Genomic DNA, 17,858 nt, shown 5'->3' with positions numbered 1-17,858 from the left:
TTCTGCTGGGGGAGAGAGCATGCGCCGGGACGTCGCGAAAAAGGCGGATTGGATTGTTATACAAAGTAAGGCTGGCAGCTCACTCTTCTAGCATGCGACCTCGCGTAACTCAACAAAACCCTGGCGCAAGGAAACGAGGCTGCTGCAACGAGCGACGCGGCATTCGTGCTGTCTATCACTTCATCGCAAAACGAGCAGTGGCAACAGAACACGTGCAAATGTATCGGCCGTCTGTCGATTCCTGTACAAGACACGGCGCGCCACCACTTGCGATCACGCCTGGCAGGTCAAAATAAGCAGTTCCTGCCAGAGACGCGCAGCCTTTCCTCAGACAGCCTTCCACGCGCCTTTCGGGCGAGGAGGTCGGTAGGAGCGTTTTCTCTTCACTTCAGCCGCGGTCGTTGGCAGTCCTCACGCGCTTTCATTCGCGTAAAGAACACACGACGCGCGGGGTGATGTTATCGATTTAAACTTTATACAGAACATCACGGCGACGGCAATGTCAAAAATGCGCGTGAAGTGTCCATGTAGCTGCTATCGCAATAGTATTCTGCGTGGAGTTGACTGGTATGTAATCTTGGAGACCACGCACTCATGTGACGAAAATCGCATTGGCGACACCTGGTCAGCCTGATACCACCGCCCCATTTTCGTTTTATCTCGGAAACTAAGATTTCGGGAGCTCAAACATAAAGAACAAGCCTGGAATGAACGCTTTTCCGAACGACAGGCATCTTTCTAGCAGCACTTACCATGCCAAATGTGATGATGGAGAGAGTTACAGACCAGAAATTTGAGCAGAGATATTTCGACGTGTTGTCTGGAACTCACGATGACGTGCGCCCGCGTGTGAACGGACGTTCACACTGTTGACTACCTTTGCAAACTGTTGCTGTCATTAGCGTAGCTTGTAGCATCGCTGCCATCCTGGTGATGCCGTGGCATGTCAACACTGGGTGCAAGGCTGACGTGCCGTTTTGGTGTGCCTAAAAAGGCGCGCAAGCGGGCACGTCAAGTGGTAATTTTCGTATTTCGCGGGCATCTGTAGTCAGCGGAAAAACATTATTGCTTAATAGATTGAAAGTTAGAAACTGTCTAATCTGACGCTTTGCTACTGGATCTAAAACTTTGTCATCGGAGTTTCTGGCCCACCTTTTTTGCTGTGACTGTGACTTACTCCGTGCATTAGCAACAAAATAGTCGCGTTGTCATAGTGCGCGTCGGTATACTTTTATTAAACTCTGGCTAGAGTTAGCTGGGACACCCCGTAGATCATGTTAATAACATACGGCTTCACGAGTTGTCTATCATGTCGTTTGCGCCATTCATGCCATGATATAGATGGCATGCATGCCATGAACTTTCTTGCATGACCTGTCGATCACGTTTGTCATTCATCCACGTCGTGCGAGGCACATTATGGTATACATAACAATGCAATGAAACGACCCCCGTGGCATCGTGTTGACGCCTTGTCGTGAAGTACACAAAATGTACGCCATGCTCTTTGTGACATGTTCTATCATTCATGTTCGCCACACGCCCATGTCATGCAACGCCATTGTTGGTATATGCCAAGTTAATGAAACGACCACCGCGAGAGCACCAAGGCGTAGATAGATAGATAGATAGATAGATAGATAGATAGATAGATAGATAGATAGATAGATAGATAGATAGATAGATAGATAGATAGATAGATAGATAGTGTAAAGAACCAGACAGAGACAACACCCGTTCCTCGGGCAAGCTGTTCTAATCCGTCCCTCTTCTTCCTCTGCCTCGATCAGCTCTCCGCGCGCCCTGCCCCAGTGTCGTTCTTTGTCATCACGTCATAGATAGATAGATAGATAGATAGATAGATAGATAGATAGATAGATAGATAGATAGATAGATAGATAGATAGATAGATAGATAGACAGATAGATAGATAGATAGATAGATAGATAGATAGATAGATAGATAGATAGATAGATAGATAGATAGATAGATAGATAGACAGACAGACAGACAGACAGACAGACAGACAGACAGACAGACAGACAGACAGACAGACAGACAGACAGACAGACAGATAGATAGATAGATAGATAGATAGATAGATAGATAGATAGATAGATAGATAGATAGATAGATAGATAGATAGATAGAAAGTAACTTTGGTTCGTCAAAAAATTGCCTCGTATTAGGATAGAAAAACAAACTCACGCTTGCCGCAGCCTGTGTACGCGAATCAACAGTGGCGAGTGCTAGGAAGCTTGACACGCCGCGAAGTGCCCAATGAGCATGGTGAAGGGCGTGCACGGACGCTATATAAAAATTCTTTGTTCGCTGACCTGTCCCAGCTAACCGCCGCCTCGCACCTGTGATTCGTCGCATACAAAAAAAGCTCTACACGTACATTTCCTGGCAAACGCATTTTTATGTTGTGCTTCACAACCCCAATAAACCTCTCTTTTTCTAATCCAATCGACCTTTCTTCTCATCATTCTGCTGCTCACCTCGCGTTTGACGATTAAGTAAACGTCACCAACTCCGCGTAAGACAAAACACAAAACCTGCCATACTGCATTCATTTCGCGCAGGTATGCCAATTGCAGCGTGATAGATAACATCGCGATCTGCTCAAGGATAACAGGAATAATAGTAGGCACTGCGTGTTCACAAAAGAAACCGGGCGACATGAATACTGATTCGTGAAAATCTTGCGAGCACACCACTCCGAAACGTTGCCCCGGTGTCTTCGCTAGCAGAGATGGGTTGCAAGGCGTACGTGTGTTGCTATTGCGCCCTTGAACACCACATCGTATCCGCGGGTACCGAGTCATGTGTTCGGCATGAAATGTTATCCGCATTGTCCGGTTGCCCATTGGACGCCGTACTCAACACGTTCACCAATGATGAAACGCACCTCACACCTCCGCGCACAGCAAAAAATTAAATTCTCACCACAATAATCCAGAGAAGGCATGAGAGTGCGAAACACTAAAACACGTGATGGAGCGTGTCCCTGCAGACGAACTTTACGAGCGCGCATTTCCATTCACCGCAACGACTCCACTGAATAAAAATTGCGTGCGCCTAGCTCTCTTCAGAGGGCACTAAGGAAAATGTTTTTCGTAATGATGAAACATTGTCATAAATTCATTGCACATTGCACCTGCATAGTATTGTTCGGGAAACAAATTTTATATGTAAAACGCAAAGATGCCTTCGCCCTAGAATAAAACTTGGTTTTTCGCTACTGGTGTTCGTTCACTCCACACCTAGTCGCGCTTCAATCGCAGCACCCATAATTGCCGCCTGCTCATGTCGCCGGCAGTTCGTTCTGAACCGCGTTTCGCCCAAAGCTTCGCGATCTATTTGGATCGACCTTGCACGATCACTGAACTTGACGGTAGCGAGCGCACCTGTGACCTTGGCCGATCGCTTCAGTTTACGCGCCAAGCACGTGCTTTGGAATCCCAGCAGCCGTGCGCAAGTGACGTCAGCCGTCTCGTCGCTCCCACCTTGTTCGCCTCGCGACGCTTCTGATTAAATACCACTTCGTATTGTAGATGTACGCTTATTTTGAGCTTACTTGCGTTTACGCGAATCACCTTACGTAAACACAATGCCCGCTACGTCTTCTGCACGTCTATTCGCGAGAGGGCTACGACCCGTGGTTATAAGCTTTATGCCATAGTTATCTTCCTAGTGACGTATACACGCATGCGTCAAAAATAGATCAAAGTAAATTATGGAAACGCCAGGCCTTCGCAAATAACTGACAGGGTCCCTTATGGATTCGCCAAAGATGACTCGAAGGTGAAAGCCATCTGCTTCTTTTTTCCTCAGTCAATGTATTGACCCCCCCAATCGAAAGCTTTCTCCACTTAACGTGGTTTTGATTGGAGGCATTTGCATGCTTTCTGCACCTGACCTGCTTTTGCACTGCCTCCGTGATCGGCCCACCTTTGACCAAGCGACGATGTCATCTGGTGACGTCATCATATGTGACGTCATATTGACGTCATGACGACGTCTCAAATTTGGCGATCTGTGACGTCATTGTGACGTTATAATAAAATGCTGATTATTTTGCATCGCTTGTGTTGACGCCGAGGGACGCCGAAAGTCAATTTTCACGTTTGATGAGGCATCTAATGCTTTTGCCTTAAAACGCGCAGCACAGTCACACCGTAACCTTGCGGAGAGTTTTTCGTTGAGGCCGTTGTAAATTCTCTGCCTACTGCAAGTACAGTTGAAAGTATCCACTACGCGATAAACCATCGCATTTTGCGAAGCAGCGAAAGACACACTACGCGTTTCTAAGGTGATATGCGCACCTACGTACCGGCACACTTCGCTGTTGCGGTGCTGGATCATGATGAGGATGATGAAGAATTGAGGCCGAGCCCTTTGTAATGGGTGGGAAGCTTTAAACCACCCACCCGCTACGCCATTCGCATGGTGCAACGCTTGCTGCGATTCAACTCATGTTCCACGCAATATTACATTTATGAATGAGTTTCCTCGTCATAGATGACGCTTGCATAGGTTCATTTCTGTGAATTTTTGCTTTGCTACGCACAAAGCCTGGGTTCGAATTCGCTTCAAACTCTGTTTTCCTCTTTTATAAATGTGCGCGATAGCTGCGGCGGAGAACTACGCCGCCAAATTCAGCTCCCGTTGTGAGCCCATAACAGCTTATGCTGTAAAAACGGGAAGTTGCTGTATGGTACGACAAGTGAAGTTCATATGCAGTATAAGTGTTGTGCTGTTTGACCTTGGCACGCAAAAAAAAAGAAAACAAAACAACGAAAGTTAAGGTAGCTTCCCACTATATTGGTGCCAAGCCCGAAGGAACAGCGAAGCTTGGTGGCCTTTTTTGTTTATCTTCATTTTTCGCTTTCTTTCTCCCACTCTTTCTTTCTAATCTCCCCTTCTCTCTGTTTTTGAACATCGAAGCTCTTTAGGCTTTTCGTTGCGCCCTTTCGCGTGACCAGAAAACTAAGCTGCGCCTGTCGCGTGCAACGCAATAAGTTAATAACTAGGCCGGCGCGCTCTCTTCATCCTCTTCTTAATCTGCTCTCGCCTACACAACACATGGCGTCGATATAACAATTTCCTTGCATCTTATGATCCTCTTTGCTGAAGTCAGCAGAATTTGTAGTGGATGGAGTGTAGATCGCCTGTTGCATTCAGAACCACTGTGGCATCCATAAGATGCTCTCGTGGGTTATCATCTGCTTGTTGCGTACGCTGTCGTAGTTTGTTAGCGTAGGTCCCGACACGGTCCTCGGCTGAATGACCGAAGCGCCGACAGTCATCGCAGCCACGAGTCCTGCAGTTTCGAGGGATATGTCCAACTTTACTGCAGCGAAGGCAGAGTGGTGGGCGGTCAGAAATCAGTACGACGCTTTGCACTCCACAGACAGCAAGAATTCGGGGACTATCGCCTACGCGGATTCCATTAGCAAGGGACAAAACACCACGATTAAGCGTCCGCATTTGCTCCATGTCTGCTACTTTCCATCTTTCTGTTGATATTGACTTGAGCCTACCGAAAACTTGCAGTCGCCCTCGAATATAGGCGTGTTCCAAGTGCTCAGGAAGCCACAGAAGCTTCATCATTGTTTCTGTGGGCTCCCGGTAAATCACGAGGCATCGACATTTGACAAGAAATTCACCTCGTGTAACTTCGCTTTCGTCATCGTTCACCTGCGCGTGACCATCCATACATGCGACATTTCAAATTGACCTTTAGACCTTATTTCATTACAACATCGAGCCTTTCGAAGCCCAATGACGATCACGAACCACACAGCGCGAGCCACTGTAAAAAAGAAGCAACAGATTCAAGAGGAAGCAATGTTTATTACACTTTCGGGACCTGTTACCTTTATATGTCATCGAGGAATGTCGTATTCCTTCCACAGTTCCATGACATCACTCCCCGCCGTCTTGACTTTGATGCGTTCCAGCATCCTCTGCACCTGCACTGGGGAGAAGTGTCCCTTCCAGTCGCCCACGGTGCCCTTGCGGACAAACGCGCCCGTCATGGGCCTTTGGATCAGTTCCTCCAGGCTCGTTCCCGCTGGGAAATCTTGGGCTTTGGCGCTCTCCGCTTTGTGCTAAAATGTATTTTTAAAAGAAGACAGTAAAAATTGCATCAAATTCTCACTACCTTAATATTTGCCACTGAGATTCACTGAATTGAGTAGTGTGACTTATTGTAAAGTTCTGCATTCAAATCATATATATTGATTATACTCAAACTCTATATTTTGTCGCAAAGTAATGTGACATCGTTCATACGCTGCAATTAATTCATTTTTGAGCAGCAAAATCCGACCCAAATAAAATGCTTTAATCAAAACGAGCCACTTACTGTGTGACATATCTGTAAGAGACAAATCTTTTTACTCTATTATTCTGCTACACACACACACAGGGATTTTGAGAGATGCGCAAGCGACGCTCCAGCGTGACTGAATGGGAAAGTGGTTGCATGTTGTTGAGGCCCATAGGAACATTCTGGTGACATTATAACGGCGTTGCACATGGTAGCTAGCTTTTCAGGACATTTTAATATGTATTTTACAATGCAGCTAATGCAGCTTTTGTAGGCAGCGTTGAACATTCGGGCGTCCTAGGTACCAATCAGTGGCGAGGCCATGGGGGTGGTTTGGGGGCCTCAACCCTCCCCTCTCTTCCAAAACTGTTTTACATTTAGCATGTGTATATTTATGGCGACAACGTATCCGGTAATATCCTGGAAGGAACAAAAGTGATATCCAGCTGAGCCCTACAAATCATTTTGACGCAGCTTAGTTCCAGTGGCCGAATCCTGGCGGATCCGTCCAATTATCATCCTATCTCGCCAACATTCTAAGTGTGCAAACTTATAGAATATACAATTTACTCCCACCTGGCAAAGCCATTGCTGTTGGGTGTCACCTGCGTGCAGAAGTGCTATTCATGCTGGTACTCGACACCATCTTCTTGTTAGGCGTCACGAAGGTAAGACGCTTCGTTTTTGTGAGAAAAAGCGATGACGTAACAGTCATCGAAAAAAAAAGACGAAGCCGTTCGTTTACGAAAAAGGCGAACACATATTTACAGAGCGCAAGGACAATGAAGATAGCACAAGAGCAAACAAAGCGAAATAATACGTGCATAATAAAGGGCGACAAATCTTCAAGGAAAGAGTTTCACCGTCCTGTGGAAACAGGCACAGACGCCGTAGGGGACAGGCTCACAATTGCGGGTGGCGATGGCAGCTGATGCGGTGGAATTGCAGAAGCGAGGACAGCAGACGCAGCGGTAGATGTCGGACCCGGTGGAGGGCAATGGCCGGGCGCCCTTACGGCGGCGTTCGCCAGCCAAAGCTCGGTCTACTTTCGTGGAGACGCAGGTGCGCTTGGATCGCGCGTCCTTGCGACTAGGGTGGCTTGATGCGCGTTTTGTCCGCTAGGGGGGCGCATACGCCGAAGCACACTACTTGCGACTAGGGAGCCTACATTACCGGCCGGCCGGTCATGTAGGCTCCCTACTTGCGACGATCTGCAAACACCACGCACCGGAACAAGCTTGAAGCTTGACGTGGTGCCATATGGGAGCCTGCAGCGACCTTCAACACGGCTGGCCGCTACTCCCGCCCCCTGGGCACCGTCTTCTCCCCACCACGTCTATCGTGCTCCGCCGTTCTTCTACGGAGTCTCCTCTTCCGAAACACCGTGGATGGCGCTCATTGGTTGAGTCTCCCTTGCGCCACGTGCAGCAGATGCAGAGGCTCATCTTCGTAGTCGTCTTCTTCTACTGTCTCTACACCGCTCGCGCACATGATCACAAAGGCCGCCTTCAAGAGTTATTTTTTTAGGAAAAAAAATGCAGCAACGTGCGCGACAGTCATTTGTAAAAAATTGGCCGCGTATCTGCGTGCTTCGCTGCAAATGTCGTCTAAAGACGATAGAAGAGGCGCTGCGTGAGATATGGACGCCATCTGGCAATACGTCGGGAAACATGAGTGCTGTGTTGCGGGCTGGTAGTCCCGGCGCAGCAGCAGGCGAAGACCGGCGGTGACCAACGCGACCGGCGGGGACGCCAGCCAGCCCGAACACGCTGTTTGGCGTGAAGCGCCGAAGCAGAAGAAACGTCTTCACTCAACGAGTACTCTCCACAAACTCTCTTATTTACACGTCGCCTGAGTAAAACAGGAATGCCAGAGTGGCGCCCCATGGCATTCGTACAGTGCAATACTGAACCGAAACCGAAACACAACAATGAGCTCGTGCAGAGGGCACGGAGGAAGGCAAGTTTCAGCGCAGTCGCATTTTCAGCGCAGCTTATGAAACTGGGGTTTCTAGAATTACGTAATGTATTTTCTATTAAAGGAACACGCCACCTAATACTTACCTAGTGATGTTGCGCCTCAGATATGCGTAATGTTTGCTTTTTGATCAACAATGTACACAAGTATGAACCTAGTCAGCCGTTCAAGATGGCTGGCCCTTGGGCAAGTGGTTCAACTTTGGCCGGGTGGCTGAATCGAGTGACGTGCCGACAAACAGAAAGACAGACAGACAGACCAAAATTTCTGCGTTTAAGTTCCCCAACAAAGACTATCGTCTTTAAGACTATCGTCTTTAAAAGTTCACGTGCGATAGACATACACAGCTCACAAGGTCTATCCAAATAGGTCGCGAAGCTTCGGGCGAAAAGCGGTGCAGATCCTATTGTCAGCGACATCAGCATGGGGAGTTATGGGAGTAGAGATTGAAGCGCGACTAGGTGTGGTGGGAACAAACACTAATAACAAAAAACCTAATTTCATTCAACAACAAAATAATATGGATATTTTATGACCGAGATTTATTTCAGAATAACATTTATTTAGATCCAGTGTACAAAGAATTCATGAAAATGTATATGCATTATCAAAAATCTTCTTATTAGTGCCCTCTAAAGAATGACACATGCCATTGCTCTGCGACGCAGTCCTTGTAGTGTTCGGAAAGGCGCGCGTAAAGTTCGTCCTGCGGCGACACACCCCCTCAGGTGTGCTGGTGTTTCGCACTTGCATGCGTGCTGTGAATTATTGTGGTGAGAATTTGATTTTTGTGTGCGCGAAGTTGCGATGTGCGTTTCTATCATTGGTGAACGTGTTGGCTACGGTGTTCAACGGACAACGGCACGAGGCGGCTAACATTTCACGCCGAACGCTTTCCTCGGTACTAGCGGAAACGATGTGGTGTTCCAAGGATGCAATAGCAACACGCGTACGCCTGGCGAGCCCTCTCTTCTAGATAAGACACCGGGGCAACGGTTCGGAGTAGTGTGCTTGCTGGATTTTCATGGATCAGTATTCCTGCTGCCCGGTTTCCTTCGTGAACATGCGGTGCCTACTATATTTCCGGTTATCGGTGAGCAGATCGCTAAGTTATCTGTCGCGCTACGATCGCTACAATTCGCATGTCTTGATACGTTACACGTAAGGTTAATTTATCGGAACAAAAGGCAAAACATAGTGCACGTAGTGTACGCACCTTTTGTACTTATGACATTTGTTGCTCATTGTGTAGGGTGTGTTAAATTGCTTTATTGTGACCATTGAATAAAACTGAAATATCATTATTTTGGCGTGACCAGGCGTCATTTCTTCTCGTTAGAACTGAAGCACGCATGCAATGCGCTCTTTAAGTCCCCTGCGCATGTGCGAAGCAAATAAGCAACGCTGCAAATATGAGATGTACGCTGCTGCCTACGTTATTCACGCTGTGGAAGATCACACGAACGCAGAATAAAAGCTCAGAGAATAAAGTTTCCTGGTAAAACCAAGGCGAATTCCACGACGGTACACTTAAACACGGCTGTTTATTCACGGGTCGATACTAGTTTAGCTAGCGTTGGCTTCAAGCGCATTCGCCAAGGGCTTGCCGGCTCGCTGTAGCGCGAGTCCTTAGTGATCAGGGGCCTAGGAAAAATATTTTGAGGTCAAATTTCGCGCTAGTGCCAACAAAATGACGTCACTTTTTTACCGGATATTGCGTCACATCCGCTTTATTTTTTGTTCCGCCGGAAGTGTTCCCTCCTCACACAGATGGCGCCAAGCCCCATGAGCAGCTGATGAGCAGCCATTTTCTGAACGTATGGGCTTCTATGGAAGCTTCGCTACCATTTACATTTACCTTGCAGGTCACATGAAGCAGTTTATGAAATATCCTTCACTACAGGTCGATCCACAGAGATAAGCTACCGGGCTAATGAGCGACATCATGGTATTGCGTCCCAACATAGCCTTATAATCGTAAACCTTGGCCTATAATCAACAACTTGCGGTTCTCGCGGTGTACGATCCCAAAACGACATACCAGAGGTTTCTAAAGAGATGTTCTTTAAGCATACTAGACAGGCGGTAGCCAACTGAAACGTTTTGAGCTTCAGCAGTGCATCTTTCATAGTCCTGGGATGGTTCCAAAGGGAAACATGTTTTGGAATTTTTCTGATTGAAGAGGTGGCAGTTATAAGCCCACTTCCTTGCGTTCATTCCGGTTCGTGAAAAAGCGTACTCTAGCAAAAGGGAGAGTTGGGCTAGTTGGTTTGCGTTCATATTGAAACAGTGCAAAAGACGTAGGACACAGAAAGACTAGACAAGTTGTCTAGTCTTTCTGTGTCCTACGTCTTTTGCGCTGCCTAGTCTTTCTGTGTCCTACGTCTTTTGCGCTGTTTCAATATGAAAGCGTACTCTAGTCATAGCTATGAATGAAAGAAAGAAGATTACCTTTGAGGGCTTCGATTTTTCTTTGTTAGACACAATACTAATTAGAATTAACAGACAGTACTGCCAAGGAAAGTATAGGAAATGTTACTTGTGATAACTGGGATATAAATGTGATGAAAGTAAAGGGGACGAAAAGATAACTTGCCGTCGGCAGGGACCGAAGCTGCGCCATAAGTCAGAGCTAGTCATCTTTACACCAAGAGGCTTGTCTGTTATGTAGTCACGAGACGCATAACAAGTTTCTTCGGAAAGAGCGCTGCCGCGTTCGCGCTTGACACCACCGATTTTTAAATGTGGTGCAGTTAGAAAAAACGCGTGACTCTTCTGTCATCGTAAACATGCAATGGTTAACATTCCTAACCTGATAGCCGCTTGCTACTGATAGATCGGTACAGACTGGTTTTTTTATGTTGGATTGAAGCATGGTTCTTTCGGGAATTTTCAATGACTCGTGGATATCTTCAACTTGACTGCATTGTCCATTTGCAGAAACGGGTCATTCTTTTAACACGAAGTGTTAGATATGCCGGGGTCCACCAAGATTTTCGTGTGTTTCCGTCACGAAAATAGGTCAGCAAAATGAACGCCATGAAACGGCAAAGAAAGAAAGCTATAAGAAAAAGTTCCGTCGACAGGAGCCGAACCCATGACCTCTCGGTCCGCGACGATGGCTGGCGGGCGTTTAGCCCACTGAGCTACCGCCAAACGCCTAACGGAGGCTGTATGAAGGCGCCTTTTATCTGTCACACTTCCCTCTCACAGTGCTCTGGCATGGATGGATGGATGGATGACCGGGGTGGTGACATGTGTGCCACCAGGCAGAAAAACAAAATAAAAAAACGCGCCGTTGCTGCGACCGTCCCATTCGGCACGTTGCCAATAGAAGTGTAATTTCGTTTAACACACCGCGAGGTGGTGGCTTTAACCCAAGCTTCGCTCATAGCATCCATCCATATCGAAAAATGGCTCTCCGACGCTCGCCTGGCTGTCGAACGGCGTTCCCCGCTCGCCCTTTGAGAATTAACTGCCGGGCGAGAGGGAAGACACAACGCGCGTAGCGTTTTTCTTCTGAGAACCTATTCCCATATTTTTGTTTAACCCTTTACTGCCGGTTGTCGCGAATTCGCGACATACCGAAAAACGCCGATTAAATAACAGACGAAACGCGTTGATGCCTTCACCGGCGGCTGTCACGTATTTGCGGCGAACGTAGCTTTCAGCACGAGACATCTAGCGCCATTGCATATAAGGTATTGCAAGCTGGAACCTAGTGTTATGTATCAGTTGCCGGAGAGCGCAAAGCACGTGCAACAGCTCTCACTTCTTCGTTGTTTTCTGCGCGAGAACGTAAGTTCCATCTCCTATAAAATTTTTTTCGATGTGCTCGCATACAAGAGGTTGCACACGACATGTCACGTTGTTTTGAAGTACGTGATTTCCTGCGCGATCCTCGCTTCTGTGGTATGTCGCGAATTCGCGACATCCGGCATTTGAGTCAGTCAGTGATGACTGCCGGTATGACAAGTTCATGATGGACTTCCGCTCATTTTATGGGAAAAAAGGCTTCGCATGCGCTTGCCACCTGAAGATAAAAATGACGACAGCTGTCTCAATGACAGCAAAGACGGCGATATCGACGCCCATGCACAAGCACGAGTGTCTTCATCGAGCAGTGAGGATGAAGACGAAGATGTGGTAGACCAGCCAACCTAGTGCCTCTGCAAAACATGCAGTGCGGTGGAAAAAAAGACTGTCACGAACAGCGGGAAGTGCCACACTAGAAAACCGCTCATCCTCAATGTGACACTGTCCGAGCTCCTATTGAATATTTCAAGCAATTTTTATGACACCTTCACGGAACACATCGTTCAGCAGAGCAATCTGTTTGCGACGCAGAAAAATCCGAACAAAGGACTGGCTCTGTCTCGTGGTGAGCTAGATCTATTTCTCGGTGCCGTCACCTTCATGTCATTCTGTCGGCTCCCAAGAAGTCGGCGATACTGGGCGGCGGAGTCTAGGGCACACAGGGTGGTCGACACGATGTCACGTGATTGGTAGGAGGAAATAAAATCAAGCTTGCATTTAACAACAATAACGACGCCAAGTTACGTCGCCCTGAAGAGATCCGCTTCATTGATGCAGTGATGCCATACTTGCGTTGCATTGAACATATTGAGCTACTATTGGCTTAAGTGCCGGTTGTCGCGAATTCGCGACATACCTAAAAGTATGCATTAACGTTGCATTTTGGATAATACAACTGCTGATTTAAGTTAAGGTTGCAATTTAAAGGTGAAAAATAAAAAACAAATTTTTTTCTTCGGCGCTTTCATAATTCAGGCATTAAAGGGTTAAGATTCGGCCCGACAACCGCATCAACAGTGAGCGTGTTTAGTTCGTGTATTTTCTGACCACTGACAACTTGGAGTGTTTGTTGGTTAGACGAACAACGAATAAGCGCCTTAGGTCCTTCTTCGGTCACTAAACTCCTAGTTACAGGAAATAAGGAGTAGACAGGAGCGCCATCATCCACTCCATTCATAAGCATGAAACTGCCAGAAGTCATGAGGCTAGCTTGCGCTTGAATAATCGCGATATCCTCTTTGAGAACACCCATATGCCTTTGATGTTAAGCTCTCCCAATCCGTAATTGCTCTGCCAGCATTGATATTTCTTTGTGCCTTTCGACAGCACGCCTTTCACGCTCTATAGTGATCTGCTCATCCACCCAAGCTCTAAGATCCTCCTTCTGAAGCCCCATGCACTCGCCCATCTGATCTATATTCTTCAGACGCTACATATTTTCGTGCCTTGAATTGTCTGTTCACAAACGGCCTCGTCCTGTCGCGGACGCCATTGAGACGATGCACAGTACCCACCGCAGCAGGCTCCTACTCGTGAATTACATGTAAGAAGTTAGGACGAAGCACACTTTTCCTGTCACACCCGCACACATATACATTGTATAAATTATTACAACACCCGCTTGATACACGATATACAACACAACACTCGCGTAATACACAATAAGTAAAGAGGCGTTATTTGAACACTTGACAATTAGTAGGAAAGAAGCGGGAAAAGTCGATGTGCGCGCATCACGGTTAGCACCTCGTTGTGGAAACCAGGAGCATCGCAGAAGCGACGCTTCTAAGTTGTTAGCTCGGTGCTAGAAGTTCCACGCAGAGTCAGGTGGCCAGGCGGTGTGTTGCGAACGAGTGCCGTCGGTACACCGCTGGATCATTGACGTTTAGGTGCAGTGTTGGGCTGCCCACAAAGTTGCGCCAACCATTTACAGCAATAAGCTCGAGGACATAAAGCATCGACAGGAGCCAGGATTTCCTCTCCGCATGGCTGCTTCCTCCGCCGTTCTGTAGCCTTTCCTCTTGCTTCTCATGCGGCCCTGCTGTTTTTTTTTCTCCAGATGCTCGCGACACGAGTTTCTCACATCGCTCCTCTTCTCTTTTGTTTTCTTCCCGTGGTTTAAATCCCGGTGTCACAGCAGCTTTCTTCTTATTTCGATGTTGTCGTTCATCAATTCTTTTTACGTTCCTACACGCACCACATCACAACTGGATACTAATTCATCCTCCTTCTCAAACCAACCCGGATTTCGGTCCAGCTACTCGTGGAATCTCAACATTTAACACGAAGGCGTTTTATGCCGGGGACCGCCAAGACTTCACTGACTTCACTTCCGTCGCGGATGTGATGTCGGCAAAATACACAAGAACAGATCACAAAGAAAAACCAGGAGAAAAAGCTTCGTTATTTTGCGTGACCTGGGTGTCCAGCCAACGACCTTTCGGTCCGCGACAATAGGAGCCGGGCGCTCTGCCACGCACTGCGCTACCGACGCTCATGCATGATGCTTCACAAATGCGCCTTATACGTCTCGCACCTTCTCCTTTCACACTGACCATGGTTGGCGGTGGGCGGTTTCGCCGTCTGGGGTCGGTGAAGTGAAGTACTGCATCATGACGCTAACGAGCGCCGACAGTGAGCGCTACGGTAGTTTCAGCTTTCAGTGCAGCGGGACGTGGAACGCTTTCCCACGTTCACAGCTAAAGCTACGAACTCTGCATCCCGCGTTCCTGAAGCGCTGTGTGGCATCACATGAGCAGAGGCGTAGGTTACCCTATTACTGGAGAGCGCACTCTTTGGCGTTTCACTCCCAAAAGAAAAACGCTTTGAATGAGTGCATATTGATTACCAATGCTATGTGTTTGTTGATGCCTTCTTTGCTCGGGATTCAAAAAATGCTGTGTCCAGTTGTGTGTTAACTACTTCAGTTGCCACAAGGGTTAAATTACGATCTTTGGCGTTAGTCGTCGGGGTGGAGATGTGCCATTATGCGTCAACGTGGGCGCATCCGTGTCAAACAGTGCTATAACTGCCAAACACCAATAAGCATTGTGCAAGCTTTCATACATCAATGTACAATAAACATTCAACTACGCGTTTTTTGGCCTATTTGCATTTTTTCAGCAATTATACTTATTTTAGGGATCATCACTTTCACCAATAGCGCGTTTGTCGATGGCTTTGAGTAGTTGAGTGTTGAAGTGAAACATACGTGAGAGGAATCGGCAAGTAACGTTAATCATGCTCTGGCAAACGTGTATTCAACCGAATGGAGGATGCCCTTGTGGCAGTGTTAAAAAGTAAATATATACTTTCGTTCATAGTTGCCATTATTCTCGCAGTACAAAATAATTAAACAGACTTTTTCAACTTCTCTTCATATTTGAGTGGCCTTTTTTATTCTAATTAAAAAATATTTTCAAGAATGGAAATTATCATTAAATTTCCACTTCTTTGGGGCTTCTTCTTTTGTGATGATTATTTGCTTGTTAGCTGGGTAGCATCTAGCAACTCTGATTCAAACGCAACAATGAGAAGTAACAAAGTAGCAGTTTGTTACCTTGTGCGAAAGAAGACTTTTACCATTTGCAAAAGTTAGACGGTCACTTAGGAGATAAAACAGTTCCTCGGTAACATATTTAATGCACATCCATACAAAAATAACAAAAAACACAGAAAACGCAGTCGTGGTAATCTAGAAGCTGATATCTTTTATACAACATATGCGGCCACTAACTGAAAAAAATTCACAGTTGCACTCCTCACCCACTATGTAATAACTCCAATGTGAGCTGTTTAAAGTGAAGTGAAGCGCTGAGGTGGCGGCGCAAAAGAAGAAAGAAAGCAGCAAAGAAAAACACTTGATCGTTTGTGCGTGCTGCACAGAGAAACAAAGCTTACGAAAGTGGAGTCACAAAAGAAAACTTTCTGAGTCTGAACATATCTAATCTTTTTAATTTGCGTTAATACATTAACTGTTTCGATTAAATATAACGGCGGAATAAGCTCTATACATGCTAACCATAGAGATATAACATACACACAGACCTCCTTTGTGATGGGGCACTTCCAAGAGTTGAAGACCTTCTTCATGTTGTCCAGCGTCGCGACCTCCAAGATGCGACCCAGCAGCACCGGTTCTCGGCGCAGTCTCGCGGCATACTCGTCACCGAGAAATCCGGCGATCTTGACGACCACGGCCGCCGTGTCTCCCTTGAGCTCCTCGTAGGTCAGGAGCAACACGTTGGGGTCCGACCGGTGTGCGTACCAAGGCAGCAGGTGATCGAAGTAGTCGCCAAACTCGACGTCACCCGTGACGAACAGCTCGAAGAAGTCGTCGAAGGTGCCTTGTTCGAAACAATAGGCTGGCATGTGCTTCGTGTGGTAGTAGTAGGATACGCAGCAGTCGAACGGGTTGCGGGTGATGTACAGGTACCTGCGCCGTGGTGGTATGTATCCGTACGTGAATACACCTCATCATCACCATCAGCCTGACTACGCCCACTGCATGGCAACAGCCTCTGCCAGGTTTCTTCAATTATTTTCTCCAATTAACCCGGTCCTCCGCTTGCTACGGCCACGTTATCCTCGCAAACTTCTTAATTCAACTGCCCACCTAGCCTTCTCTCACCCTCTGGCGCGCTTGCCTTCATTCAAATCCAGTCTGTCATTCTTAATGACCAGTGGTTATCTTGCTTTCGCTCTACATGCCCTCCTGATGCCTTAACAGTCGTTTGTTTCCCGACTTACCCAGCTGTCTTCTTGTCTTTTAACGTTACATCTACTATGTTCCTTTTCATGGCTCACTGCGTCATCCTTAATCTACGTTGAACGCTTTTCATAAGCCTCCAGATTTCGGCCCCGTAGGTAAGTGCCGGTAAGATCCAGCTTTTACATACTTTTATCTTGAGCAATCCTGGCAAACTGCTGTTACTGATTTGCGAGTGCCTGTCGAATGTGCTCCACCCCATTCTTATTGGATCTCATCATTCAATCTCATGGTTCGGCTCCGCTGTCACTACCGGTCCTAAGTAGATTTATTCCTTTACCACTTCAAGTGGCTCGCTACCTATGGCGAATAGTTGTTCTCTTCGTAGACTGTCCAACATGAACTTAGTTTTGCGCGTACTAATTTTTCGACCCACATCATTCCGCTTTGCCTGTCAGATTCAGTAACCATGCTTTGCAGTTCATCACGCAAGTTGCTGGGGAAGGCAATGTCATCAGCCAATCGCAGACTAGGTATTCTCCAATGAACATTAAGTCCTAACTGTATCCATGCCTCTGAAATCTTCATGTAAGCATGCGGGGAAACAGAATGGGAGACATTGTACCTCCCTGCGTTCGACCTTTCTTTATTTGAATTTTATTTCCGTCTTTATGAAGGACTGTATGTGGAGCCGCTGTAGATTTCTTCCACTATTTTTATATGCGGCTCGTCTACACGCTGATTCCGTAATGTCTATGACTGCTGAGGTTTCGACCGAATCGAATGCTCTCTCGTAATCTTTCAAGGTTACATATAGCGGTCCGGATTGTTTTATTCCGCGGATTTCTCGATCACCTGACTCATAGTGCGAATGTGGTCTGTTGTCGTGAACGGAATGCTGCTTGGTTGATCGAACCTCATACTACTAGCGACTGCCGTTGTAATTACGCTGTAGGCAACGGATAGTAAGCTAATCGCCCTGTAACCTTTCAAGTCCTTGACGTCTCCTCTTTTTCAGAA

General features: G+C 46.9%; 1 protein-coding gene across 1 annotated transcript in view; it reads right to left on the bottom strand.

The window, feature by feature from the left end:
- Window positions 1-5,848: 5,848 nt before the first annotated feature.
- LOC119373188 (sulfotransferase ssu-1) overlaps window positions 5,849-17,858 on the bottom strand; it is an 87,789-nt gene continuing 75,779 nt past the window's right edge. The window contains exon 5 of the mRNA XM_049420359.1: window positions 5,849-5,978. Coding sequence (XP_049276316.1) covers window positions 5,892-5,978 — 87 coding nt within the window. The 3' untranslated portion in view covers window positions 5,849-5,891. The remainder of the gene's footprint in view (window positions 5,979-17,858) is intronic.

The sequence above is a fragment of the Rhipicephalus sanguineus genome, chromosome 11 (assembly GCF_013339695.2).
Source record: "Rhipicephalus sanguineus isolate Rsan-2018 chromosome 11, BIME_Rsan_1.4, whole genome shotgun sequence".
NCBI lineage: Eukaryota > Metazoa > Arthropoda > Arachnida > Ixodida > Ixodidae > Rhipicephalus > Rhipicephalus sanguineus.
Note: the sequence above shows the minus strand (reverse complement) of the source record. Positions and strands in the feature narration are given on the sequence as shown.